Source organism: Artemia franciscana, chromosome 9, assembly GCF_032884065.1.
Source record: "Artemia franciscana chromosome 9, ASM3288406v1, whole genome shotgun sequence".
Lineage (NCBI taxonomy): Eukaryota > Metazoa > Arthropoda > Branchiopoda > Anostraca > Artemiidae > Artemia > Artemia franciscana.
The window spans coordinates 13,014,453-13,027,052 of record NC_088871.1 but is presented as its reverse complement, the minus strand read 5'-3'; the positions used below and the strand labels follow the sequence as shown (position 1 = coordinate 13,027,052).

The 12,600-nt window shown below is 34.6% G+C and overlaps 1 protein-coding gene across 2 annotated transcripts in view; it reads left to right on the top strand.

Annotated features, from left to right (window-relative positions):
- Window positions 1–12,600, top strand: part of LOC136031020 (ATP-dependent RNA helicase vasa-like) — an 80,538-nt gene that overhangs the window by 67,452 nt on the left and 486 nt on the right. The window contains exon 13 of one of the 2 annotated variants that reach the window (XM_065710198.1): window positions 1,447–2,180. The exons of the other annotated variant lie outside the window; for it this stretch is intronic. Within the exon in view, the coding sequence (XP_065566270.1) occupies window positions 1,447–1,497 (51 nt within the window). The 3' untranslated portion in view covers window positions 1,498–2,180. Of the gene's footprint in view, window positions 1–1,446; window positions 2,181–12,600 lie in introns of those variants that run through there. 2 annotated transcript variants of the gene reach the window in all.

Below are 12,600 nucleotides of genomic sequence, written 5' to 3'. Positions count from 1 at the left end.
TTTGCATGTTTAATTGTGGCTTCATGGATCCGATGATCGAACAATCAATACTCGTAATGTTTTCAGCTTCAAAGTAGCTGGAAAATTTATAACAAAATAAATTTAGTGGCACAGACCCTGATGAAGCTGTTGAAGAACGCCCATCTTGTAAATTATGGGATTTCTCGAAATATTGCGATACACAAACAACTATGCCAAAGGTTAGATGAAATTGCAAGAAGTGGAGGATGATGTAAATCAACCTGCTGATTCACTGGGACAACAGCCTCGGTTAGAAGACAAGCGACAATGAGAATCATTATATAAAAGCCTGCCGTATAGACATCAAGGGAACCGTCAGCAAAGCTGCCTATATATATATATATATATATATATATATATATATATATATATATATATATATATATATATATATTGCGCAATTGACATTCCAAAAAAATAACGCAATGCCAGACAAAAAAGCTCAAGGCAGACCTATTTCAATAAAGCAAACAGAAAAAATTTAAAGCAAAAAAAAAGAAACTAGGAAAGGTAAGAAAAACTTGGTAAGGTTAAAAAATTAAAGTCAATATGAAAAAAAAAATTGATTCAAAATGCAGAGCCATTAAAAAGATAAACTTCTTCTTTTTTTTACCACAGAGAAACAGTTTACTTTTAAAAGATTTCTTGACATTGGTTTAGTTCCTCCCATAAAATGTATTTATATATCCAGAAATTACATCTCCTTGTCTGCCTGGATTTATCGCTCAGCATTCTTTATCCCGGCTATTAAAAGGCGGGATATTTTTCTTTATAGAAATAGTGAACATGATTGGATTGTCAAAATGTTCCACGAAAATAAGTTGACTGAATTAAACAAACTGCTTAAACTGTCTGTTAACTGTGATATCCATAGTTTGTGTTTTTGAAATGTGTCGATTTTTTAAAACAATTCGTAATTATAAGAAATCAGTGTTAGGCTAAAAATTTTTTTTTTTTTTTTTTTTGTACTACAGATTATGTTTTAATTTTGGAAGGTCGGAGGTGTACGTAGGGGGTTGGGAAGAAATCCTAAATTTCTGGGTTCTTTCTTCTCAAATAATTGAATTTTCTATGCCCCTCCTCCCTCCAGAAAAGAAAAGATCCAATGTGTGTGTATTGACAGCCTAAGACGTTTTTTCCGTAAATAAATCTCGAGTAGTTAGTTTAAACTCGTAATTAGTTTGAGTAATTATTTTGAAGGATTTTTTTAATTTCTGTGTGCTTTGGGTTCTCCCGCTATCCAATCTACTCTCGTTATTATTTTTTCTACTTCACGAAAAGTAAATTTTGTCCCTTTTTGTCGATTTTGAGCTCGCTTCATCGGATGTTATTTTAAAAATCTGCCAATACTGGCCAAGAGTTTATTATAATTGTAAATTCCTCCTTGTGCAAAAAAAATATATATTTCGATTTCTATCTTTTCAGACTGGGAGAGCCTTAGAAGTCCAGATCGAAGCTGACGAAGAATGGTCTTAAGTTACCTTTCACCGGTTTAAGTTTTTCCACTTGTTAAGTTCATTTTGAGTGTTCATTATCTGTTAATTTGAGCCTTAATGTTTGAACTCATACTCGGAAGTAGTCATTAGGTTTTGTTATACATTTCTACAGTAACCGGAATCTGGTATTTTTTATTTAATATCTTGAAAATTGATTTCTCTTATTTAAGCTTGCTGAGGTTGATGGATTCACATATTGACCAAGAATGAATTCATGGTATGGGTGCTGGTGCTCATTTTCGCAGTATTTACGTCTCTGGGACCCCCTTTCGGTAGTATATTCAATAGTGGTAGCATCCCTTTTGGTAGCATTTTCAATTCTGGGTCCCATTTTGATAGCATTTGCGAAAGTGAGGCCCCCCTTACAGCATTTACAATAATAGAGCCTCAAGTATTTTCCAAAATAATTCAATTATGAATATTTACGTTTAAAGATAGAAATATAATGTGAATTCATACCAGTATCAAATAATACGGACATCTTATAATATTGCAAACTGGCGCTAGTGTCGACCAAAAATCATAGCCGCCATCTAGTATTAGGCGTAAAGTTATCTTTTTTCAGTGTTTTATAAAGGAAAATTAGTGTAACTGATAAAATTGCTGTAGTAATGTGTCTGATTTAAGTTTTTTCAGTTTCTGAGAAAAACAATTCAAAAGTTTTTTTTTCTTTTTTTTACGCTTGTGCCAGTTTCTACTCTCAGTTGTTCATTCTCTTTGACCAGTATAACAACAAAATATGTACATGCGAAAAAATTATGCTGTAAGTTTTTTTGGAGGAAAGGTTTTTGGTCATTTTCGTTGAATTTTTGAGATAATAGCAAGTTATTAAGCATTGAGTATGGCTATTAAACTATGTGAAGCACAATCAAGTTCCAGTTGTTGTAGAAACAGTGTCAACACTTAAAGAGCATTGCCTAGTAATAGTTTAAAATATTATTTGAAAGATTCTCACGTATTTCTTTAACTCGACAATTTAGTATATGTATTAATTGAAGCCATTGCCAGTACCAATTATTGCAAGGTTGAACACTTTTAGACTTGATACGAGAAAGGTCCTTTAATCTCTGGAACGTTTTTGGTTAAGGTGGAATTAAAGACGAGTCGTGGTTATGATGTCGCTAGAAATTAGGGACAATGTAGTAATAATGAGTTAGAAATATCGTTGGTATGTTGTATTCACGTTATGCGTGGTATATCGTATCGATATCTCGAATCTTATGAACCACGATGTGGTTGGTATTTATACAAAAAATAGTTATTGAGAAAGTGAAATGCAAGGAGAATGTGTTGTCTGCGATCACTTGACATTATTGCTGGTAGCTCAGGCAAAAATGAACTAGTTAAAAATATTGATCTTAAACTTGGGAGTCACAAAGGTGTGACTCCAAGTTGGCTCCTGTTGCGACTCCAAAAGCTGAGACAGTTCTTTTTACTGGCTTGAAATTTCAGACAAGACAACAATCTCGTTTTGCGTTCTTTTTACGGGTTGAAAATTTAGTAGAGCAACAAGAGGTAAAAAGAACTTGCTTCCCTTTCTAATAGGGGCTGATAGGCACAGAGAATGCGTAGAAAAATGAACCGATGAAACGAAAGCGCATATGAAAGTATAAAACAGTAAGAGTACAGTTCTAACCTGCTCTAGGGATGACGCATGGGCGGATGATAGATGGACTTCTCTATCAACAAGTGAACTAACATCATTTTTATACAATCCTAATAAGGGCTTATGCCAGATGTCCCCTCTTAGTCGCTCTAACTATCTATTTTGGCTTTTTCCACAATTAGCCATGGCTTGATGCCCACAACTACTTCAATTTAATTCAAAACTAATGGAAATCCTTTTAAAGGAAAATTTTAATTGAAAGCAAGTAGTTGTTGGCATCAAGCCGCGGCTAATTGTAGAAAAAGCCAAGACATAGTCCGAGTGAGTGAGAGGCAAATCTGGCATAAGTCTGTTTAGGATTGTATAAAAAGATGCCAGTTCATCTGTTGATATTAGAACAGCAACAGTATAAAAGTATATGCTTGTGGCCTGCCAAGAGTGTGTTCAGGAATTTAAGGGGATTCTAACATAAATCAAAATACACTATATGCATCCAGGTTGCCAAACGGCATATCTGCAATATCTCAGAAACACTGAAGAGTATTATGTTGAAACTTTCATAGAAGTTTGAGGGAAATGTTGAACTTCAAACACTGTGTGTATCTAGGTTTTCAAAAGGGCTTATCTACATTATATCAGGAACGGCTAAGGTTATTAAGTTACATTTTTAAGGAAACGTCAATTAGGACGTTCAACTAAATCAAAACACCCAGAAAATTTAAGCAATATATTAACAACTTTGATATACAGCAGGACTGCCCTCTGCGGGCGAAGTGGGTTTGATCTCAGCTTGGTGATACGTGACCCAAGGTTTGAACCCTGCTCTGGTAATACACTGCGGGACCAACGTAAGGACCTTAGTAGTCAAGAAGCGTCGTTAATCCAATGTCGTAGCATATATACAGTAGGACAAAGTGCCATTTTCTAGAAGTATTGGTTTTTGAAAAAATTGTTATGTTATCACCAACGAACAGAAAATGTAAAAAAAAAAGAGCCAGAAGTGTCACATTTGGCAATTATCTTTTTTAAGCCGAAAAAGAAAATTGCAAAGCCGTAGAACCTTGAAACTAATCAAAAACATTGTTATTTGTACCTACTTACTCGTGGCGGGAATTGGGTGCTTCCAACTCGCCCGGCATCGATGGTTTTATAGACCTCCCCGGATTAAACCAAAAATACTGTTATGCCAACAATTTTCTATCTGTGAAAGGATGCATTACAGCTTATTGAGCTTTGAAGCACAATCATAAAAAAATAATTCATCGTAATAGGTTTCAATTAGTGTTTTGAACAAGATTCAGTAATTGCAATTGCCTTTTGAACGCCAAAAGCACACAAGTTAATGAGAATAAGTTTATTGATTGAATACAGGGCAGATATCTTGAGTTTACTAATGGCATTAGAAGAGGCAACTCTGGGCCCGGTTATCGGTTTTACAACTCTAATCTGGATTTCGGTAACCTCTGAGGAAGACTTATCATGGTTTGGCGTCCCATACCTTATTGGCTGTGATAGAGTACAAACGGAAAACTCAACTATTTTAAATATGTTCAACGGTTGCTTTCAGTAATTGTTTCCCTTGCAATTCTTTTGTATTTGGTGCCGATATCCTTATTGCTGATATGTAAATATTTACAAGCCAAGTTTTATCCCCCCCCCCCCCCCTCATTGGAGGCATTGAAGGGGGGGAGATGTGTTCCCACACTAGATTTTCAAAGATACTTGTCTTGGGGGCATTTTCTTTGTAAAATGCCTTTTTTGAATATTTAGAAGACTATACAAGTTCCCTTCCTAAACATTTGAGACTACATCCCCTTCCCCCCTATTTTTTTGCAAATTGATGTCATTGATCCCACACCCCCTACTGATTACGTTTTTAATAAGATTGGCTGATTCATATTTCTTCAGATATTTTAGTTTAGTATGTTTATCTCAGAAATGAAGCATAAGGTGGGCTCTCCTCATTTTTTTATTTGTTATTTAGCAACGCATAGATTACAAAAATTAGTCGTGTTATTTTTGACATATAGTGACGAATCTTTTATTTAGTCATTTGTTCCGCTTTTGTTCAAGCCTTATAAGCAGATTAGATTTTGTATTAAATAAGTTTCTTAGTAATTTCTGTTTTCGTTTGTAGTTTGATTTTGGTCAAGCATAGTGGTGTCATGGAGGCTGTGGCAGGTTGAAAATGGGAAGGGGCTGTATCCCTTCGTTGGAAAGTCCTCCCCCTCTCCTGTTATTGTCTCGTGAATTGGCACTCCTGAGAGTATCATAACCGAACAAGAATTTAGGTCGTGAAATGCTACCCGTCTACAATGATTGCTTTACTTTATCTGTAAAGTTTGTGTAATGCATTTGAGAATTCATAGTGGGAAAGAATCAGAGATGCTTATTCAAAATCAGTGCCCTGGTGAGGAGGAAGGTGTAAATCTATGAATTTCTAAAAATCTATCTAGTTGTGCGGGTTGGAAGGAGGGACATTGTACTTCTATATTTGAAAGACGTCTTTTGTTGGGGTATTTTGATTGTAAGATGACTGTGTTTCCAATTGATCAAAAAGACAATTCCCTCTTCCCTGGATTTTTCCTCGCTTGCGACTCGGTGGTCAAAGTTAAATTCTCTGGATATTGAGATTTTATTAAGCCTGAAGAAAGTCTAAATATGTATTACGAAAAATTAAATTATTAGACTGGCACGTACGCATGGGGGGGGTGGGCCTCGCCCCCCCCCCCCGAAATTTTGTGAAATGTTTAATTTCTCCATGGTTTCTTGGGGTTTCGGGCAAAAGGAGGACATTTGTTAAGAATCTAGATACATGTGTGAAGCCTTTTTTGGGGGATTTTACTGCATGCAATTATCCGGTCAAGTCTGCCCAATTATTAACCCATTTTCTGTCTAACTTGTTACCCTCTTTGAAGTAATTAGCAATTGTACTATTATATTTTTTTGCAAAGAGAATTTGCTTTCCACAGCAAAATAGAATTATCCTTGATATTAGGGCGTTTATCTCCCCTTTTCAGGATAAAGTACAGCTGTTAGTGGATCAGTTTTGGAAACTATCATTTTTCATTAAAATCTACGTTTTTGCCATTGAAGAACTACCCCCCTCCCCCACACCATCTATATTGCACTGTTAACCCTAAAATTTCCCTTTCAGTGGGATATAATAGATTAATCACTGGTTCTAAATCACTATGAACATAACCTGAGCCTAAAACGTACTTTTGGGGCTTTAGTCTTCTTCTTCCCCCCCCCCATCCGCTACAATACTACAGATTAAAGTTAATCTGTATTTTCTGATATACGTGCTTTTTGCATTACTAAATAAAAAAAAGTGCTACTTTATATTTGCTATTTCGTTCCTTTTTTTTTAATCTGTATCGTGCATCCAACCTTTTTGGTTCAAACGATATTATATATCTTGCAAAAATTGACGTGTAGGTTTTAATTTGTCTCTCTTTTTATTTAACGTCTTTATAACTGACCTTTTCCAAGCTTCTGGGCATTTTACATTCTGGAGCTTGGAAAATTCTTTGGGTTGCTCCAAGCTGTAATTTAAGGTAATGTACTATATGAGTTATATGCATGAGCCAATAATTTTCCCAGCGCTTGTACAAGGCTTAGAGCCATATATGACTGATCGAAAATCCATTAATGTCTGATGCAGCTTTACTGCAAGTCAACTTCTTCGAAATAACGTGGAGTTGCTTAATATTTTTAGCACTATCACCAAAGGAATGGGTCGGCTGGTAATCAATTTGTGAGGTAGTAGTAGGCTGAACGAAAAGTGGTTCGATCCTGCTTTCTAGAGCTATAAAGAGAGAAAGGTTGAGATGGATTGGGCACGTTCTGCGGATGAAGGATGACAAATTGCCGAAGATTTTCCTTTTCGGCCAACCGTCTAGGACTAACGAAAACCAGGTCGTCCGTGGCTGGGGTGGGAAGATGTAAAGAAAGATTTGAAGGAAATGAGAACTTCCTCGGAGGGTGTAATGAGGGAGGCTTTGAATATATTGGGATGGAGGAGAAGCATGCGCATCTGTGTTGAACTCAGGTGGCTTGGTGCTGCGGTGAGTTGTTAGTAGTAGTGGTGTAATGGTGGCAATTGGGGTCGAGGGCCTACACCTCCTGGAATTTGAAAAAAAATAACTTTTTTGGTGTATTTTTATTGAAAATATCCTTTTTGATCTTTTCATGGAAAATTTTTAAACAACAAATCTGTTTCCCATTGGATTTTCCTAATATTTTTTAAAAACTATATGGAGTGATATGTAAGGACACATCAACTATCTGAAGGAGTAGTAAGGGGCGGGCGCCTCAAAGAATGCAGTTTAATGCCCAAATTTTCTAACTCATTAAACCGTGCAAATATAGAATAAGCTTTGGGGAGGTAGAAATTTATAATCTAATCCTTATTGATTCCCGTCAATATTTTTGGTCTACACCTGTATTATTGGTACTAGAGGGGGGGGGGGTAAACGTATGACTCACTGCTACAATCTTTTCTATGTAGTATAAATATCGCACTCGTGTGCCTACCGGCACAGAGGGGGAAAAGGTGAGGCCAGGAATCTTCGACCTTGCCAAGAAATTCTTGGGGGGTGAGGAGTAGCAAGTACTATCAGGAGCTTTGTTTTCATCGATTTTAAATGGTAACTTTCCTCTTTCCGTACACAAAATATGTAAATATATTTAAACATGCGTATACTGTGTTAAAAACGCAGAGAACACTATTATGGAGGCCGTGATGGCTTCAGCGGCGTAGAAGACCAAGCCATGGAGAACTTCAATTCACAGGAACAATAATACCCACCTCTGTCCACCCGAATTTCTTCAATAAAATTTAATTAGGAAATTATTCAACAATAATGCTGTTCATCGAAAATTTGAACTCCCCCTAATTAGTTTAAAAAAAATACTTTCTAGAAAAGAAGTAGAAACCTTATTAGAATTAAGACCAGCAGAAATATAGTTTTTTATTAATCTAAAATAGTTCAAACTCAAGACGATCAGGAACTGCTATAGAAAAAAAAATGAAACCCAAAACTAACAAAAATTAAAATAATGGCCACATATAACATGGACATGACTAATACAGATGTAGATGAATGAATAGATCTTAAAACAAATAAAGATTATATTAAATATACAAGTCAAACTTAAAACAGAATAAACCTACTACAATTTTCGGCTTCTAGGACTTAAATTAGCATATTCGTATGCAAATATTGTTTAAATATCTCCTAATTATGTTTTGTGCTTCAACGGGTGTACTGGGCTTTTTCTGTGTGAACATTTTTGTGATTTTCCTCATCTCCTATCCGTGAACTGTTTTGCATAAAATAAATAACATCAATGGGAATCAACGGATAGGTATAATGTAGCAGCTACTAATCTGATGAACTGCAGACTGCTTGACGGATATCAGTTCTTGGAAACTTTCTGTTTTAATTGAACATGTAACAGCAAAATGTGAAATTTATTAAATTTCTTTATTTCCTTTTAAATTTGCCAGAACGAGGACTTTGCGCAATTGAAGAAAAAGGGGGACATACCCTTTAAATAGAGGGGGGAACCTCAATAAATCAACAAAATTAAATTTAGCATGTTCAAGATCTATAAATATGAAAATGATTTATAGCCCTAATTAATTGAAAAAAGAAAACTTTCTGAAAAAAAAGTTCTTAAAAAAAAGTAGAAAGCCGCATAAACTTAGGACGAGTAGAAATAGTTGTTCTAGTTTTTTCGCTCAGGATTTCATTCTTTAATTAGAATTTATGGACGTTATAATTTTAAATCATTATAAGACTTTATTTCTACGGGTCTCAAGCTTGGTATGGCTCTTTAGTTTTCTTTATAAATCATCTTTTTACTAAATTTATGTTTTGTTAGTTTTTCGTCTTTTTGATTACCGAAGTTTGTAATGGGCTAATATAATGAACAATTTTCCAGTTTTCACGTCTTTCGCTGAAGATAAAGCTAATAAAAAATTCAAATGGCCCATCAAATATTTGTTTCTATGCATATTTGTTACGTTTTCATGACTCGCAAGGAAATTTTGTAGAGGAAGGGGGTTGATAAGTCTGATATAACTCGTTACTTTTCATTAAAAATCATCTTTTTACTAAAGTTTTCAAAATTAGTTTTTGGCATTGAGTTTTTTGATTACCATAGATTGTTATTGGCTAATAAAACGAACAAATTTTCAGTTTTCACGTCTTTAATTTAAGAAAAAGAGCAAACATTTTTAGAAATTACCTCAAATATTTGTTTCTATACATTTTGTTACGTTTTTACGAGTCGGACAAAAATATTGGAGGGGTGTTGAACCCCCTAGTCCTCCCCTGAATTCGGCCGTGAGACTAGTTCCAGATTTGATCCTATTGGGATGCAGTTGCAATGTTTGCGAATATTGCGTTTAAATAAAGGATTAAATGCAGAATTTGTATGGCCTATATCTTTTTTCACTCTCTAATTTCCCTAGTGAACTCAATCTTGAGTTCCAAATTGCTTCAGCTAGAGCTCATTTAACGATTAGTAAGGTAGAAAAATTCTTGAGGAAGATAATGAATTCTATTGTAGCAAAGAGTGCATATGGTCACAATCCATTTATATTGATTTATTCACGTTCAGATTCATTCACGTGTGAATCATTAAGATAACTTGTTGAATATGTTGAAGCGTGTTGATCCCAATACTAGTGATTTTGACCAGGCTCAATCCATAGCATCACTTAATGAAAGATCTTCTTAACCTTGACGATTTACATTTTATGGTTTACAAGTTGAATGTTTTTTTTACTTTTTGGAGGGGGGATCGGCATACCCTTAAAAGAGTTTGAGTCCGAAAAAAGGTCGATAATTAACTAAAGAGCAGGTTGATAACTTTTGATCTATGAATGTGTCCCTTGATCCTTCAAAATGTGTTATTTTTTGCTAAATGTGTCCATCTTGAAATTTCAAACACTGGAGGTTTCTTTTACCTATTGTATTTTTGACTAAAAGAGGATTTGTAAACGTTTTTCAAAGTGGTTAGTTAACATAAAAATATGAAAACGAAACAAAGTCCATATGAAACGACTTAATTTGAGAGCACAAAAATCCTATAAACATGTAAACTCTTTACTTTGAAAAAAAAAAAATTAATTTCGAAATGTCTGGCAAAACTTGGATACTAAAATTAGACCTCCGTTGCCTGTGCAACGGGAAGTGTTGCAGCAACTGTGCCCTGTTCCTTAGGGCACAGTTGCGGAGCAACACGTGCAACACTACTGCTTTCGTAGTTTTTTTTTTGTTTTTTTTTCACCGTGATCAGCGACCTGTAGCTCCGAAGTGGTAAGAGTTAAAAATTTGAGATTTTTCAGAGGGAAGGGAAACGTGAAACAGAGTAAAAAAGTTCCAGAGAAGTTCCTAAAATTTCTAACAGTTTTCCATAAAAAAAAATAAAACCGTTTTTTTCTTAGAAACTCTGCGTTCCATGTTTGGCGTCAAGTTAAGACGACCCTAGCTTCGGAAATAAACTTGTTAGAAATACAGTTATGCTGAATTCATGTAGAAATTTCATTTGTCTCTTCGAGAACCGGAGCACAAAATTCCGTAGCTCTTACAGATTTCCCGGAAATAATTCCGGAAATCCAATTTTTTTTGGAATTTTCTCAAATTTTCGATTTTGATGTTTCTTATATTTTTATCGAGTAGTGCTATGAAACGTATACAAGAAGAAGTGAAGTGTTCTATATACCAAGTTGCTTCGTTCTCTAAGAAATAATTTCCGAAGTTTCGACGTTCTAGAGGTAACTTCTGTTCTGGACCAGCAAGAATTGTTTTTCCAACGCGGTTCGACAGGTCTCGATCTCTTAACAACTGGAGCTTGCAATAGTTTCTCCGAAATAAAATTCCTTCTTTGGGTTTTTCTATTTGGAAGTTTTGTCATGCCCTCGGGGCAATTAAAATTTTTTGGTGAATTTGGTTTGTTTTATATTTTCCTAGCTTAGACCATCAAAAGTTAAGCAGAAAACTATATAAGACGTTATTTCCGTATCTCTTTCAGATTTCCCGGAAATAATTCCCGAAATGTGCGTCTCGAAACATAATACTTCGAATTGGCGTCAAGTTAAGACGGCCCTAGTTTCGGAAGTAAACGTTTTAGAGATAAAATAATTATGAACTCATATAGAACTTTTATTGATGTTTCTCGTTTATTTCTGGACCAGCTAAACATTTTACCAAACTCAGTTTAGTAGGAGCTCGAAATAAAACCATATCAAAGATGCTTCAAGATAACAATCGAAGCCACATTAGAAAAATGTCCTCTGAAGGACATAATGGAGACTGTTGCTCCGCAACTGTGTCCCGTAGGGCACAGTTGCACGTGTTGCTCCGCAACTGTGCCCTAAGGAACAGGGCACAGTTGCTGCAACACTTCCCGTTGCACAGGCAACGGAGGTCTAATTTTAGTATCCAAGTTTTGCCAGACATTTCGAAATTAATTTTTTTTTTTTCAAAGTAAAGAGTTTACATGTTTATAGGATTTTTGTGCTCTCAAATTAAGTCGTTTCATATGGACTTTGTTTCGTTTTCATATTTTTATGTTAACTAACCACTTTGAAAAACGTTTACAAATCCTCTTTTAGTCAAAAATACAATAGGTAAAAGAAACCTCCAGTGTTTGAAATTTCATTATATATACATATATATATATATATATATATATATATATATATATATATATATATATATATATATATATATATATATATATATATATATATATATATATACATATATTGCGCAATTGACATTCCAAAAAAATAACGCAATGCCAGACAAAAAAGCTCAAGGCAGACCTATTTCAATAAAGCAAACAGAAAAAATTTAAAGCAAAAAAGAAACTAGGAAAGGTAAGAAAAACTTGGTAAGGTTAAAAAAATTAAAGTCAATATGAAAAAAATTGATTCAAAATGCAGAGCCATTAAAAAGATAACTTCTTTTTTTTACCACAGAGAAACAGTTTACTTTTAAAAGATTTCTTGACATTGGTTTAGTTCCTCCCATAAAATGTATTTATATATCCAGAAATTACATCTCCTTGTCTGCCTGGATTTATCGCTCAGCATTCTTTATCCCGGCTATTAAAAGGCGGGATATTTTTCTTTATAGAAATAGTGAACGTGATTGGATTGCCAAAATGTTCCACGAAAATAAGTTGACTGAATTAAACAAACTGCTTAAACTGTCTGTTAACTGTGATATCCATAGTTTGTGTTTTTGAAATGTGTCGATTTTTTAAAACAATTCGTAATTATAAGAAATCAGTGTTAGGCTAAAATCTTTTTTTTTTTTTTTTTTTGTACTACGGATTATGTTTTAATTTTGGACGGTCAGAGGCATACGTAGGGGGTTTGGAAGAAATCCTAAATTTCTTTCAATTTCTGGGTTCTTTCTTCTCAAATAATTGAATTTTCTATGCCCCTCCTCC